This window comes from Peromyscus eremicus, chromosome 1, assembly GCF_949786415.1.
Source record: "Peromyscus eremicus chromosome 1, PerEre_H2_v1, whole genome shotgun sequence".
Classification (NCBI taxonomy): Eukaryota; Metazoa; Chordata; class Mammalia; order Rodentia; family Cricetidae; genus Peromyscus; species Peromyscus eremicus.
Genome location: NC_081416.1, coordinates 25619415 through 25632997, shown reverse-complemented (window position 1 = coordinate 25632997; position 13583 = coordinate 25619415). Strand labels below are relative to the sequence as shown.

General features: G+C 41.1%; 1 protein-coding gene across 1 annotated transcript in view; it reads left to right on the top strand.

The window, feature by feature from the left end:
• Nucleotides 1-13583, top strand: part of Tnks2 (tankyrase 2) — a 67914-nt gene that overhangs the window by 51290 nt on the left and 3041 nt on the right. Inside the window, 5 exon segments of the mRNA XM_059253755.1 lie at nt 640-760; nt 5247-5344; nt 6876-6950; nt 8358-8463; nt 11344-11530. Of these exon segments, the coding sequence (XP_059109738.1) occupies nt 640-760; nt 5247-5344; nt 6876-6950; nt 8358-8463; nt 11344-11530 (587 nt within the window).

Here is a 13583-nt window from a genome sequence, read left to right as displayed (position 1 = left end):
CAGAGACATGAAAAGTTAGTCTGGCAAAGATTTTAATAAATTTAAAGAAGGAAAAGATTACTGTTAACTGGATTTGTTAGGGGTCGCTTTGTAGAAGTTATATAAATGAAACAGGATTAATGACTTCAGTTTCATGAAGCAGGAATGATTTATTTTAGGTAAAAGTTTGAACAGTGATGCAGAGGTACCGCTCAGCATAGTCCACATCCTGGAGGAACCGTGCAAGGCACTGTGTGAAGCTTAGATACAGGGCAGTGGTGAGAGGGTGGAGTGGAAAGATGAAATGGAAAAGGACACCTAGGACTCCACCTTTCTGAGTTTAACAGATGGTTTGTTGGGGTTTGGTTTGGTTTGGTTTGGTGTTTTGGGTTTTTTTTATTGAAGTTATTAAAAATAATAAGAAATGGAGCAGTCCAGGTGGCTGGGGCCTGATTCCTAACAACTAACTCTAGTGAGGGGGGGGGGGATGATGCCCTCTTGTGGCTGCCAAGGGAAATGCACAAACATACAGCCAAAACATTCATATACGTAAAACGTATCTTAATAAAAAATGTGAAATAAATGTATTATGAGAATATAAATACATGAGTGTCTACCAAATGAGCAAGCATTCTGAATAATTTCATTCTCTTGTATAAGATCACCTTGGATGTGCTAGTTGAGATGGGGCACAAGGAGCTGAAAGAGATTGGAATCAATGCTTATGGACATCGACACAAGCTAATTAAAGGGGTTGAAAGACTGATCTCTGGACAACAAGGTATTTCATTTTGATAACTGGTTGACAGTTTAGCTGTTTATATAAAAGTAGTGTCAGTATAACACTTTAGAAGTCTGTGACAGACTCTTTAGTAGGGAGGACACTAACAGGGTTTAGTATTATGATAACTCCTAGAAAATGGGAAGGTATAATTAATGAAGTTACTCTAGCTCTAAAGTGTTATAATTTTAAAAGATCTGGATCATGGGTGTCTCTTTCTTACGTTAAGATGCTAGATAATGATTAGGTATTAGACAGTTGGTAAGATACATAATGTTTTGTGGGCTGGAGAGATGGCTCAGCAGTTAAGAGTACTAACTGCTCTTCCAGAGGATCTGGGTTTAATTCCCAGCACCTATACGACAGCTCACAACTGTCTGTAACTCCAGTTCCAGAGGATCTGACACCCTCACACAGGTATACATGCAGGCAAAACTCCAGTGCACATAAAATAAAAATCTTTAAAAAAGAAGAATTTTCATAATGTTTTAGCTGAAGGAAAATGCAAATTGCATTCACTCAACAGATGTTAGCATTTGTGTGTGCCAGAGCTAGGTAAAAATGTGAATTAATTGTTTTGAGAGTCAGAACCACATTTTTTACTTTACCATTCAACTGAAATGGTGATTTACCCTGATGCTCACACACCACTGACAGGAACATAAACTAGTACAGCCACTATGGTGGTAATGATTCAGTATTACCACCCCTGGGGGGGTGTGTGTGTGTGTAGTTTTGTTTTTTTTTTGTTTTTTTTTTTAAGATTTATTTTATTTATAATATAAACAGTGTTCTTTCTGCAAGTTTGCCTGTATGCCAGAAGGAGGGCACCAGATCTCATTATAGATGGTTGTGAGCCACCATGTGGTTGCTGGGAATTGAATTCATGACCTCTGGAAGAACAGCCAGTGCTCTTAACCTCTGAGCCATCTCTCCAGACCTCCTCCCCCCCCCCCTATATATTTAAAAGACTCTAAACTAGCATACCACAGACATAGTTGCATATACATGTTTATAACTACACAATTCATAAGAGCTAGGACATGGAACCAGCTTAGATGTCAGTTAACAGATGAATGTATAAACAATGTGATATACACAGTTCTATTCAGCTGCAGTGGACGAAATTACGACGTTTGCAGTAAACTAACTCTCCCTAAAGAAGCCAGACTTGGATAAATACCCTTTATTCTGTCTCATGTGGAACCACATTTAAATCTGTACATGTATGACATGGAAGTAGAAAGGAATTGATGAGGGAGAGGAACGAGAGAGGATAGGAGCATATGTGTTATAAAAACAGAAAGGGAGGTGGTACACACCTTTAATCCCAGCACTTGGGGGAGAGTCTGGTGGATCTCTGAGTTCAAGGCCAGCATGGTCTACAGAGTGAGTTCCAGGACAGCCAGGGCTACATAGAAAAATGCTGTCTTGAAAAACAAACAAAAAAGGGTAAAATAGAGAAAGCAGGCGGGGGGGGGGGGGGGGAGGACACAGAGGGAGACTGTTTGGGAACAGGAAAAATCGGTAAGGGGAGGGACGGAAGGCAGTAGGGTGAGGGGCTAGAACCTGTCATTTGGCTGGCCAATCAAAAGAATAAACTTTTAAAACATTGTAAAATAAAAGCTATACAACTAGGATTAAATAAAAATTTCTATTTACAAAAATGAATAGGCTTTTCAGAGGGGGAAAATATGTGCTGGCCAGAATGGGATTCAATATTTGTATTTTCTGTGTATGTGTGAGCACCACCTGCATTCAGTACCGCAGGAAGCCAGAAGAGGGTGTCAGACACCCTGAAACAACAGTATATACAGTTGTTAACCACCGCCTTGTGGGTTCTGCAAACCAAGTCCTGGAGAGAGTGGCCAGTGCTCTTGACCACCAGACCATCTCTCCAGCACCTGCATCCACTTGAGAAGAAAAACAAAGACCACTCAAAGTTTAGGTGGTTGACACCAAGAAATCCTTTAAACTAGGGCTCAGTATTTAAAATATTATAAAGTCATTCTGGGCTGTGCCTAGTATAATGACAAAATTTTGAAATGTAAAATGAAAGGAAAACCCACAACTCCCTCTTGCCCTTAGTCCCAGCACTTAGAGGAGACAGAGGCAGGAGGATCTCTGCATTTGAGGCCAGCCTAATCTACATAATAGGTTTCAGGACTAAATAGAAAGACCCTATCTCAAACAAAAACAAACAATAAAAGAAGAAAACCTGCCAGCAGCACTGCTAAGCCAACAGTGTCTTTCCTGTGTGGTGGCAGCTGTGACAGGACACTGGGGTATCCTGTGTGATAGCAATTCCAACAGGACACACAGTTTCAGGAACGAGTGGAGTGAAAACAGTACAGGTAGATCCATCCTGATGTTAGCACTACCTTCAAAGGAAGTAGGTTTACTGTCTCCAGGTACAGAAGAGAAGGACTCAGTGCTCCTTAGGACCTGTCATCCCTCTGACAGGTCCACTGTAGGTGGGTGGAGCGGTCTTTGTTCATGACGGAGAAGCGTGTCCTAGGCACGGTGGCTTCTCCAGTCTAGTTTCAGAGACACTGCTCTTGGTCAAGCTGCCATCTGTTGGTATTCACTTGAAGCCAGGGTTGTCTGTTCACATCTGATTGGCAGAACTAAATTCAGGCCCTTTGACAGTCTGCTCTTGGTGACTGGCAGACAGCCTTTTCTTACCTTTCAGTACTGGGTTACAGATCACTAAATCAAGGCTTTGTCCTAGTCTTTTTGGAGGAAGGGTGCTTTTTGGGTTTGGGGAGGTTTGATTATTGACTTTCATGGGGATTTTGGTTTTGTTTTGTGTTGTTTTGTTTTCTGAGGCAGAATTTCACTAGGTTGGGCCCAAACTCAGGTAGTCCTCTTAACCTTACCTCCCTGCATGCTGGGACGACAAGGGTGTGCAACTGTGCCTAGCCATCATAGTATTCTATAGAATAGTCTCCACGTGGGCCCCACACTTCCTACAAAAGTCATTAAGTCTCTGCAGTCTTCCTTGGTGTTTGTTTCTTAGACCATATCTCAAGCTCTTCATCTCCACAGGCTCCTCTGTGCACTAGCCCTAGCAGTGACAGATTCATCTCTGCTAGAGAACACATCAGAGCTTTGGCAGTTTTGTAGATCTTAAAAGATGAAAACTGTATTGCAGATATGACAAATAAATTAGAAGTTTTTGTTTGAAACTCCATTAAAGAATTTGTTTTTACAGTTAATACATAAAAAACGTGTTTCTTGGCTGCTAACATTGTAAAAGCCTAACAAGGGGCTAGAAAGCTGACTCAGCACTGGCTGCCCCTCCAGAGGACCTGTGTGCAGTTCCCAGTACTGCATAGAGGCTCACAACTGTCTGTGTATGTAACTCCATCCAGTTCAAGAGACCAAACACTCTCTTCCTCTGCAGACACCAAGCATGACATGGTGCACAGACATACATGAAGGAAAAACACTCAGACACATACACATTTTCTAAATAAAAATAGAAAGTATGACAAATTAATTATAAAAGTAAAGAATCTATTCATTTTTATTAGTAGTCAGGTAGCAAATTTTATGAACTTACAGGATGGTTTTTAATTGCCTGAGGCTGTTCAAGTCTCCATAATTCTTACTCATAGTTAGAGAACGTGAAAGGATAACTTTATTAGAATAAAAGACTGAATAGTTACTAAAGGAAGTAATTTGAAGAAGAAAGTATGTTTATGAACTCATGAGCAATAAAAGAAAAGGGAAAGGGGTTTTTCATGAATAGCCCCTAAAACCACTATAATCTGTCAGGTTAAACAGTAGTTACTTGAGAGGCTGGAGAGAGGACTCAGCAGGAAAGAGTGGTGTCCTGATTTTGCAGAAGACTCACATGCAGCTCTCTCTAATTCCAGCTTCAGGGGTCCTCTTCTGGCCTCTGAAGGCATTCACATGGTGCACATACATACATGCAGACAAACATACAAAATAAAATGTCTTAAAAAATTAGTGTGCAGAGAGAAAGCTACAGAAATGGCTTAGTGGTTAAGAGTACTTGCTGCCCGATTATGAGAACCAGAGTTGAGATCTCAGAACCCACATAGCAATAACAAGCTGAGCAGTTGCCTCTGACTCAGCTCTGAGGGATGTGATACTGGCTTCTGTCCTTTGTGTACATAGGCACATGCACCCCCACACACTCACTCACTAGTAGTCGGAATATAATGTGCTATCATGGTTCTGATCCTGTTAAGAGAAAGAGGACATTGGTAGGAAAAACTAGTGCAGTCCAAATGAAGCCTGTGTTAAGTAGTAAGTTCTGACAATTGTAGTATGTTTACATAAAGAACTATATAAGCCTGGGGGAAGTTGGGTGAACTGTGTACCTGTCTGCATTTCTATAAATCTAAATTATTATGAAATTAGGATTTGGGGAATTGATAGTGTCAGATCAATCGTGATTGGTTTGGGTTGGTACTGTTTTATTGGCAGTGTTTTACTTCTAAGTTTCATTTCGTAGGTCTTAATCCATATTTAACTCTAAACAACTCTGGTAGTGGAACAATTCTCATTGATCTGTCTCCTGATGATAAAGAATTTCAGTCTGTGGAGGAAGAGGTATGTTCATCACGCTTAAGAAGATGGGTAGTATGGATCTAAGCGCTCACATTGTTGACTCGGTCGCTGGTTCCTTGACGTTTCCAGATCTGTTCGGATGTGCTTTCTACCTCTTTTCACCACCTGGAAAATTTGGAAGTTTTTATAATGCATTTCTCCCCCCTCCTTTTTTTTAAATTTATTTTTATTTTTATTTTTATGTTGCATTGGTGTTTTGCCTGCATGTATGTCTGTGTGAGGGTGTTGGGTCCCCTAGAACTGAAGACAATTTTGAGCTGCCATGTAGGTACTGAGAATTGAACCTGGGTCCTCTGGAAAGAACAGTCAATGCTCCTAACCACTGAGCAATTTCTCCAGCCCCCTCCCCCCCCCTTTTTTTTTAAGATTTATTTATTTATTATGTATACAGTATTCTGTCTGCATGTATGCATGCAGGCCAGAAGAGGGCACCAGATCTCATTACAGATGGTTGTGAGCCACCATGTGGTTACTGGGAATTGAATTCAGGACCTCTGGAAGAACAGCTAGTGCTCTTAACGATTGAGCCATCTCTCCAGCTCTGAATTTCTTAATTAACCTTAATTTTAGGTACTTGGATTACTACTTCAGTTAATGTGGAACCAGAATTCTGTTGGAAAGAAGGTCTCTGTCATTTGAAAATAATGCTAGTGTTCACTCCCTTTGTGAAGACAATTACAAAGTGGAGAATCTCAGACGGTATCGACATGCAGATAGTATTTATCTGGGAAATTTTTATTATGGCTTTCTTTTCAAAGAATTCTTGAGTCCACTGAAATCTTGGAAGAGTTACCCCTCTTCCTTTGTGGGGTTTTTGTTTGTTTTTGAAACAAGGTCTCAATATGTAGCTCTGGCTGTACTGGAATTCAGTCTCTACATCAGGCTGGCCTTCGGAGCTCAGAGATCCACCTACCTCTGACTCCCCAGTGCTGGGATTAAAGGTGTGTGCCATTACACCCAGCTGAAGAGTCCTCTACACTCTACATGTGCCTCATCTGTTTGAATTAAGCACAGATACAGAATTGAGTGAGTTTTAGTTCTAAAGCTCATACTCCCAAGAAAATATATATATATTGTGCTTTATTAGGCTAATATCAACACAAATAAACCATTGTTTTTCTTTTATGTTTAACATTTTGCATTCTCTTTTATCTTAGTTTACATTATGTAACTTTTCACCAATGAATATGTTTTCAGGGTGCTTAATAGTCCTCTCTAGAAGATAGTACTCATGGTAATCCCAGCTCTCAAAAGGCAGAGGCAATTGGATCTATGAGTTCAAGGCCAGCCTGGTCTATAGAGCAAGTTCCAGGACAGTCAAAGCTACACAGAGAAACCCTGTCTTGAAAGAAGAAAAAAAGATAGTACTCATGAGTAATTTATGTCCTTTCAAGAAAAATACTAAAACCTGTCTTGAATTCTCAAAAATTGGGATCAAATGAATCAAACCCATGTTCCCCAAGTCAGAAATGACAAAAGCTAATGTATATATTTTAAATGGTTTTTCCGTCAGATGCAGAGTACTGTCCGAGAGCACAGAGATGGAGGTCATGCGGGAGGCGTCTTCAGCAGATACAACATTCTCAAGGTAACAATGAGGGAAAATAAAGTTTGCAGAAGAACATGATGATCTGTCCAGCACAGGGCTCTTTGACATGCCTTCAGCGACTATTGAAGGGGAACACTGTCCTCCAAAACTGAAAATTCTCAAAAGCTCTGTGCACATTTTGTCTTTTCGGACAGGGTCGCACTCCCTTCCCAGGCTAGTCTGGAATCCGAGTCTCCTGCCCTCGCCTCCCTCGTGTTGGTGCTAAGATTAGAGGTGTGGGCCACCGTGCACAGCTTTTTATTTTTTTTACGATTCATTTATTTTTAGGTTAGACATGGTGGTGTACGCTTTTTAATGCCAGCACTTGGGAGGCAGAGTCAGTTGGATCTCTGGGTTTAAGTCCAGCCTGGTCTACAGAGCAAGTTCCATGACAGCCAGGAATACACAGAGAAACCCTGTTCTTGAAAACAAAATGAATAAATAAAAATAAACTTATTGAACAGTGTTAGTATGCCCTGGAGTGGGTGCATCCTTTAGGTTAGTCAGCACTAACGCTTACTTAGTTTGCTTGATTGTGTCTGCTATAATCAGATCATTCAGGCAAGGGGAGTACAAAGGAGGTTTGTGAAGCATGAAATAGGAGAGAAGCTGATTGATGCTAGTTCCTCCTCTTTAAAGGTATTTCAGTACAATATTTACGTGTGTGTGTTAAAATAGCTTTATTTTTGTTCCATTTTATACATAAATAAGGGTCCTTGATTACATCTGTTACCAGTATTTTGATTTTTGGTTGTTTTTTTTTTTTTTTTTTGAGCCAGTACTAAAACTGCAGCTCTGCTGTGTACTCTTAGGAACCACAGGGTTGTAGCACTTAGTGCTCATAAACATACTCCAATAGGAACTGGAGGGGAAGGAGTAACAGGAAAGAGGGTGGGTGGCTGTTTCAAATCATGTTTATGGAATTTTGAGTCTGATAAAGTCAGAAGAGCAGGGTACTGTGCTCTTCTCTACAAAATTTAGCGTGTCTGAGGTATTTCAGTAATGACTTAGTGATGATTTTTATTTAAGTAATACTTCCTGGTTTTTTGGGGGTTTTTTGTTTTTTTGGGTGTTTTTTTTTTTTTTTTTTTTTTTGGTTTTTTGGTTTTTTGAGACAGGGTTTCTCTGTGCAGCTTGCACCTTTCCTGGAACTCACTTGGTAGACCAGGCTGGCCTCGAACTCACAGAGCTCTGCCTGCCTCTGCCTCCCGAGTGCTGGGATTAAAGGCGTGCGCCACCACCCGGCTTACTTCCTTTTTTAAGTAATTTTAAAATTGAAGTATTTCATGCAGCTTTCAAGTATTCTTGGCCCCTTCCTGGTCATGTGTAGTCTTTTTCTCCTTGAAAAAAAAAAAATTGTTACATGCGTGTAAGCTTACACAGACACACTCTGCCTGATTTTTAAAGATTCAGAAGGTTTGTAACAAGAAATTGTGGGAAAGATACACACACCGGAGAAAAGAAGTTTCTGAAGAAAACCACAACCATGCAAATGAGAGGATGTTGTTTCACGGTAAGTTCTCACCCTGTCCTCCCTGTGAGACCGCACACCATCATTGTCCTCCTTGTTGTTGGTGTCTCTTTTTTTTTTTTGGAGTCAGGGTTTCTCTGTGTAGCCTTGGCTGTTCGAGAATTCACTCTGTAGACCAGGCTGGGATTAAAGTCAATGGGTCACCACTGCCTAGCAACTTATGTCTTCTTAATAAAGATAGTGTTTCTCTGACTTTCACATTTTTGTCCATATTTTCAATTTCTTTTGTGATGATGTACCTTATAATGAACATTTTTATAAATTAAGATTACCCCATTCAGGGCCAGCAAGATGGCTCATTAGGTAAAAGCCTTGTCACATAAGCCTTATGACTGGATTTCAGTCCCCAAAATCTGATGGAGAGAAGTAAGTTCTGAAGTGTGTAGTGGCACACTTGTGCAGGCAGATACCCGCACACAGTGAATGAATGAAGGAATGAATGAATGTATTTTTAGTGAATTCCCGTGATAGGAAAAAGCAGAAATAAGAATGCTGGCCTGTCAGTGGTGGCGCACACCTTTAATCGTAGCACTTGGGAGTCAGAAGCATGTGGATCTCAGAGAGTTCAAGGCCAGCCTGGTGTACAAATCCAGCACAGCCAGGACTGTTAATACAGAGAAGCCCTTTCTCAAGAATTAAAAAGAATGCTGACTACTCACTCCTTTTTTTCTTTATGGGGGTTTGTTGTTTAGGTCACTCTGAAAAGTTGCATCTAGTTGATTGGATAAAGACATGAAAATCATTTTGCAGAATGAATGCATCCTATCTGTTTTTGTTTTGTTTTGTTTTGTTTTGTTTTGAGATAAGTTCTCACTACCAGCCCAGGCTAGCCTAAAACTCAGAGAAATCCACCTGCCTTTGCCCCTACCTCTGAAGTACTGGGATTAAAGGATGTGCCAGCATACCTGGTGCTCCTGTCCTGTGTTTAATGTCAGAACCACATTTAACTTCCTTCTGTGCTAAAACATCCATTGTCTTTGGGCCTGTAAAGGTTACTACCAATGCTTGTGGAACTGAAAGCACCATTATTTGTCACGCTTAAAATACAGTGTTTATTTCCTGAGTTGGCAGGTGTTTGTCTTTTCAAGTTTATAGCGGAGCTAAATATAGATTTTCACATTGTTTATCAAAGCCTTTGGGCATCTTACCCATAGGCGCTTCAGAAACTATGAAGATTGAAAAAAGTGTTAAGTTTGACAATCCCCTATTAGAATAGTTATAACTGAACAGATTCTTATACAGTATTTAGCTGTTATGCTCATTCTAAAGTCATAAAAAAAAGTCATCACAATAATCTCATGGCACAGGCACAATCCTTACTTATTAACTCGGTGTTATAATGAATTGGTTGTCTTGTTTTGTATAGCATCTCATAGCCAGAGCTAGCCTCGAGATCACTGTGTAGTGGAGGATGACCTTAAACTTCTGATGCTTCTGTCTCCATCTTCCAAGTGCTGAGCTTACAGGCATGTGCCACCTAGACCGGTGTTCAATGTGTTGTTGTTTCTTGCTTTTTTGTGTTTTAGACTAAATACATGGTGGGTTGGTTTGTTGGTCGGTTTTGTTTTGGGGGTTAATTCAAATATGGCTCTACTTCTATACTTCTGTGAGGTAGAATTCAGGATATTTCCTTTTCCCTTGGTGAACAGACTGCTGGTTTTGACGAAGCACTTAACTGTTGGTTTAGTTTTCATCACAGCACATACGTGCCCTACCCTGGTTCTCATATTCAGTGACATTTTGGCAAAGCCTCTTAGCAAGGAGAGGAAGGAGGAGCAGTGGCATCTTCTAAGCAGGTGATGAAAGAGAAGTGGAAGAACAGAAGAGGCACAAGGAACAGACTAAGAGCTGACAGGCTGCTTGGGGACTTCTGACTAGCTAGTAAAAATGCACAGAGAACAGTCATGGTTGCAGACTTGGTTGCAATTAGCCTTGCTCTTTGAAATGAACTGTGACACTCGTTTGACTTTGGAATCTGATAAGTTTTACATTGATATTTCAAATAATCTTTGCTTGTTTTGTTTTCTGATGAGTCTGTCCTTTGGCATCTGAACCACTACCTATCGGAATTATTGGAATTATTATCAATGTTAGGAATTCCTAACTCTAAAACTAGCAAGCCAGGGTCTGTAGAGGTGACTTAGCAATAAAGAGCACATACTGCTGTTGCAGAAGAATGGAGTTAGGTTCCCAGCACCCACTCACTGAGTGGCTCACACCACCTGTAACTCCAGCTTCAGAGAATACACCACCTCTGACCTCTGCACACACCTGCACTTATGTGCACATACACATACAGACATTACACATAATTAAAAATAAAATGTTTTTTAAAGATTTAAAAATGGCACCAGGTTGGTGGGGGTGGCAGCGCATCTTTAATCCCAGCACGCAGGAGGCAGAGGTTGGTGGACCTCTGAGTTCAAGACCAGCTTGGTCTATAGAGTGAGTCCCAAGACAACCAGAGCTGTTACACAGAGAAACTTTGTCTTAGACAACAAAACTTAAAAAGTGGCAAGCCAGCTGACACTGTATTCCAGTAGTGGCTCATGTTCAAGAATTAACATTCGGGGGCCAGGTGTGGTGACAAGCACCTTTAACCTAGCACTTAGAATCAGAAGCAGGTGAATCTCTGAGTTCAAGGCTAGTCTGGTCTGCATAGTGAGTTCCAAGACAGCCAGGACTGTGTACAGACACACTGTCTCAAAAACAAAGTTTGACATTCAGGGCTGGGTGTGTGGCTCAGTGCTTGACAGGCATGCACAAAGCCCTGGGTTTAATCCTCGTTCCTCAGGAAAGTCAACTTCCCAGAAGCTTTTGTTTGGTTTCTAAGTTGTTGTTGCCCATTTGTTTGTATTTTAGGGTCTCCTTTTGTGAACGCAATTATCCATAAGGGCTTTGATGAAAGGCATGCGTACATTGGTGGCATGTTTGGAGCTGGGATTTATTTTGCTGAAAACTCTTCCAAAAGCAATCAGTATGTGTATGGAATTGGAGGTGGCACTGGATGTCCAATTCACAAAGACAGATCTTGTTACATTTGCCACAGGTGAGAGATTGTTTCTTATTACTTGGTTATAATTAGATGAGAACTGATTACATATTTGAAAAACTTGAAGGGTAAGGCATATCTGACAATGGAAGGGATCCAGATTAAACTTTGTCTCCTCATAAGTTAAAATAATAGCTAATATTTACTGAAGGATCTGAATGGGCCAGCATGATTCTAAGCACTTAACCTGTTTAATTCAATTTCTCATTTGAATACTTGGTACTTCATGAAGAACACTGAGGAGAGCCAGCAAGGTAGTGCACATCTACTGCCCAGCTATGTTGACAGATGAGATGGGATGTCAAGGTTACCTAGGCAAACAGCTAAACCCTATCTCAAGCAGGAAAAAATAGCCAGACATGGTGGGACATGCCTTTAATCCCAAAACTGGAGGCAGAGGCAGGTGAATCTGTGTGAGTAATAGAAGAAGGGGAAAAAAACAAACAAACCAACCCACAACTGCTGAATAGAAGGTAACATTGAGCACCAAAGAGAAATTGTTTAAGCTTTTGAATATTACAGGCCTGTAGATCCCAGAAATCCTGTTACTGGGGTCTGGGAATATAACAAGGTATTGCTACCTCTTGCCTGATAGGCATGAGGTTTTGGGTTTAGTGCCTATCACCATACACACACATAAACACACAGTACAGCTAGTTGTCTAGTTACCATCGTTTTATGGTAATTCCTGTAGTAGTTTCTTTTTCATTATAATATCCTAATCCTCACTTTCTAACATTACATCCGTAAGAGAGGTAATGAAAATGCTTTAATTCTCTTAGAAAGTAACTATTAAATGACTACTCTGCACTTCCCTTTTAGTTAATTGCCTGTTCTCAGTTCTTTAAATCATTCAGGTAACTTGGCCCTAATTTATAAAATCTTTGTAGGCCAGTTGAGAGGTCAAGTAACATTAGTTACTAAGATTTATTCCAGTTAGGGCCCTGATTTTTCAGGCCTGAGCAATACTTTTCAAGCCTTGGGATATGTCAGAATTACCTCGAGGGTTTGTTAAAATGCAGACTGCTGAGTCTAAAGAAAAAGGCACAACAGGAAAGAGAACTTGCTCTTGCAGAATACCAACGTTTTAGTTCCTTTTGCCCACATGGTTGCTCACAACATCTGTAACTCCCAATTCCAGGAGATCTGACACCTTTTTCTGGTCACTTTGAGCAGGCACACACACATACATGAGATAAATACCCATATATAATATAAAAATCCCGAGAAACACCAAACAAGCATGCAGACTTCTAGGCCCCGTCTATTGCATTGCTGATATTTCGTGGGGCTGGGATGAGACTATGGCACTGGATTTTCCACCAAGTTCCTAGGTGACCCAAAAGTATGCTAGAGCAGAACTTCAGTCTTGGCACCACATTTAGTCCCTGCCCTGGGAGACAGAGACAGGCAGATCTCTGTGAGTTCAAGGCTAGCCTGTTCTACAGAGTGCGTAGGACAGACAAGGCTACTGTCTTGGAAAAAAAACAAAAAATAAGAATTAATGCCCTCCCCTCCCCCCCCCCCCCCCCCCGTACCCACACACAGGAAGTCTCACTTTCCTGGTTTCTGTCTGTCTGTTTCTTGTCCGCCTCCCTCTCTTCCTCCTCACCCCACTCCTGCTCTCCCTTCCTTTGTCTCTCTCCTGTTCTTCCTCTCTGTCTCTGTCTCGTACCCTCTCCCTCCCTCCCTCTCTCATTTCTTCCCTCCCTCTCTCCTTCCCTCCTTCCCTCCCTCTCTCATGCACACACTTGCGTGCGTGCTTGTGTGGTCAGACAAGTCTCACTCTATCCCAGGCTGTCTTGGAACTCACTGTGTAGCACAGGCTGGCCTCAAACCTCCTGCCTCGGCCTCCTGAATGCTAGTATTCACTAGCCCAGCTTGTTTTTTCTTACTGCCCCCTAAGTTTAGGCTTGTGTCTTAATTAGGAAGTTCCTTCTGGGGATGAATTACCACCATTTCTGTTTTGGGTCACAAATCTGTAGTGTTTGGGGGGCGCTACAGAATTTGAAATCCTGTACATTGAATGCTTAAGTTGGACTTGTCTTCT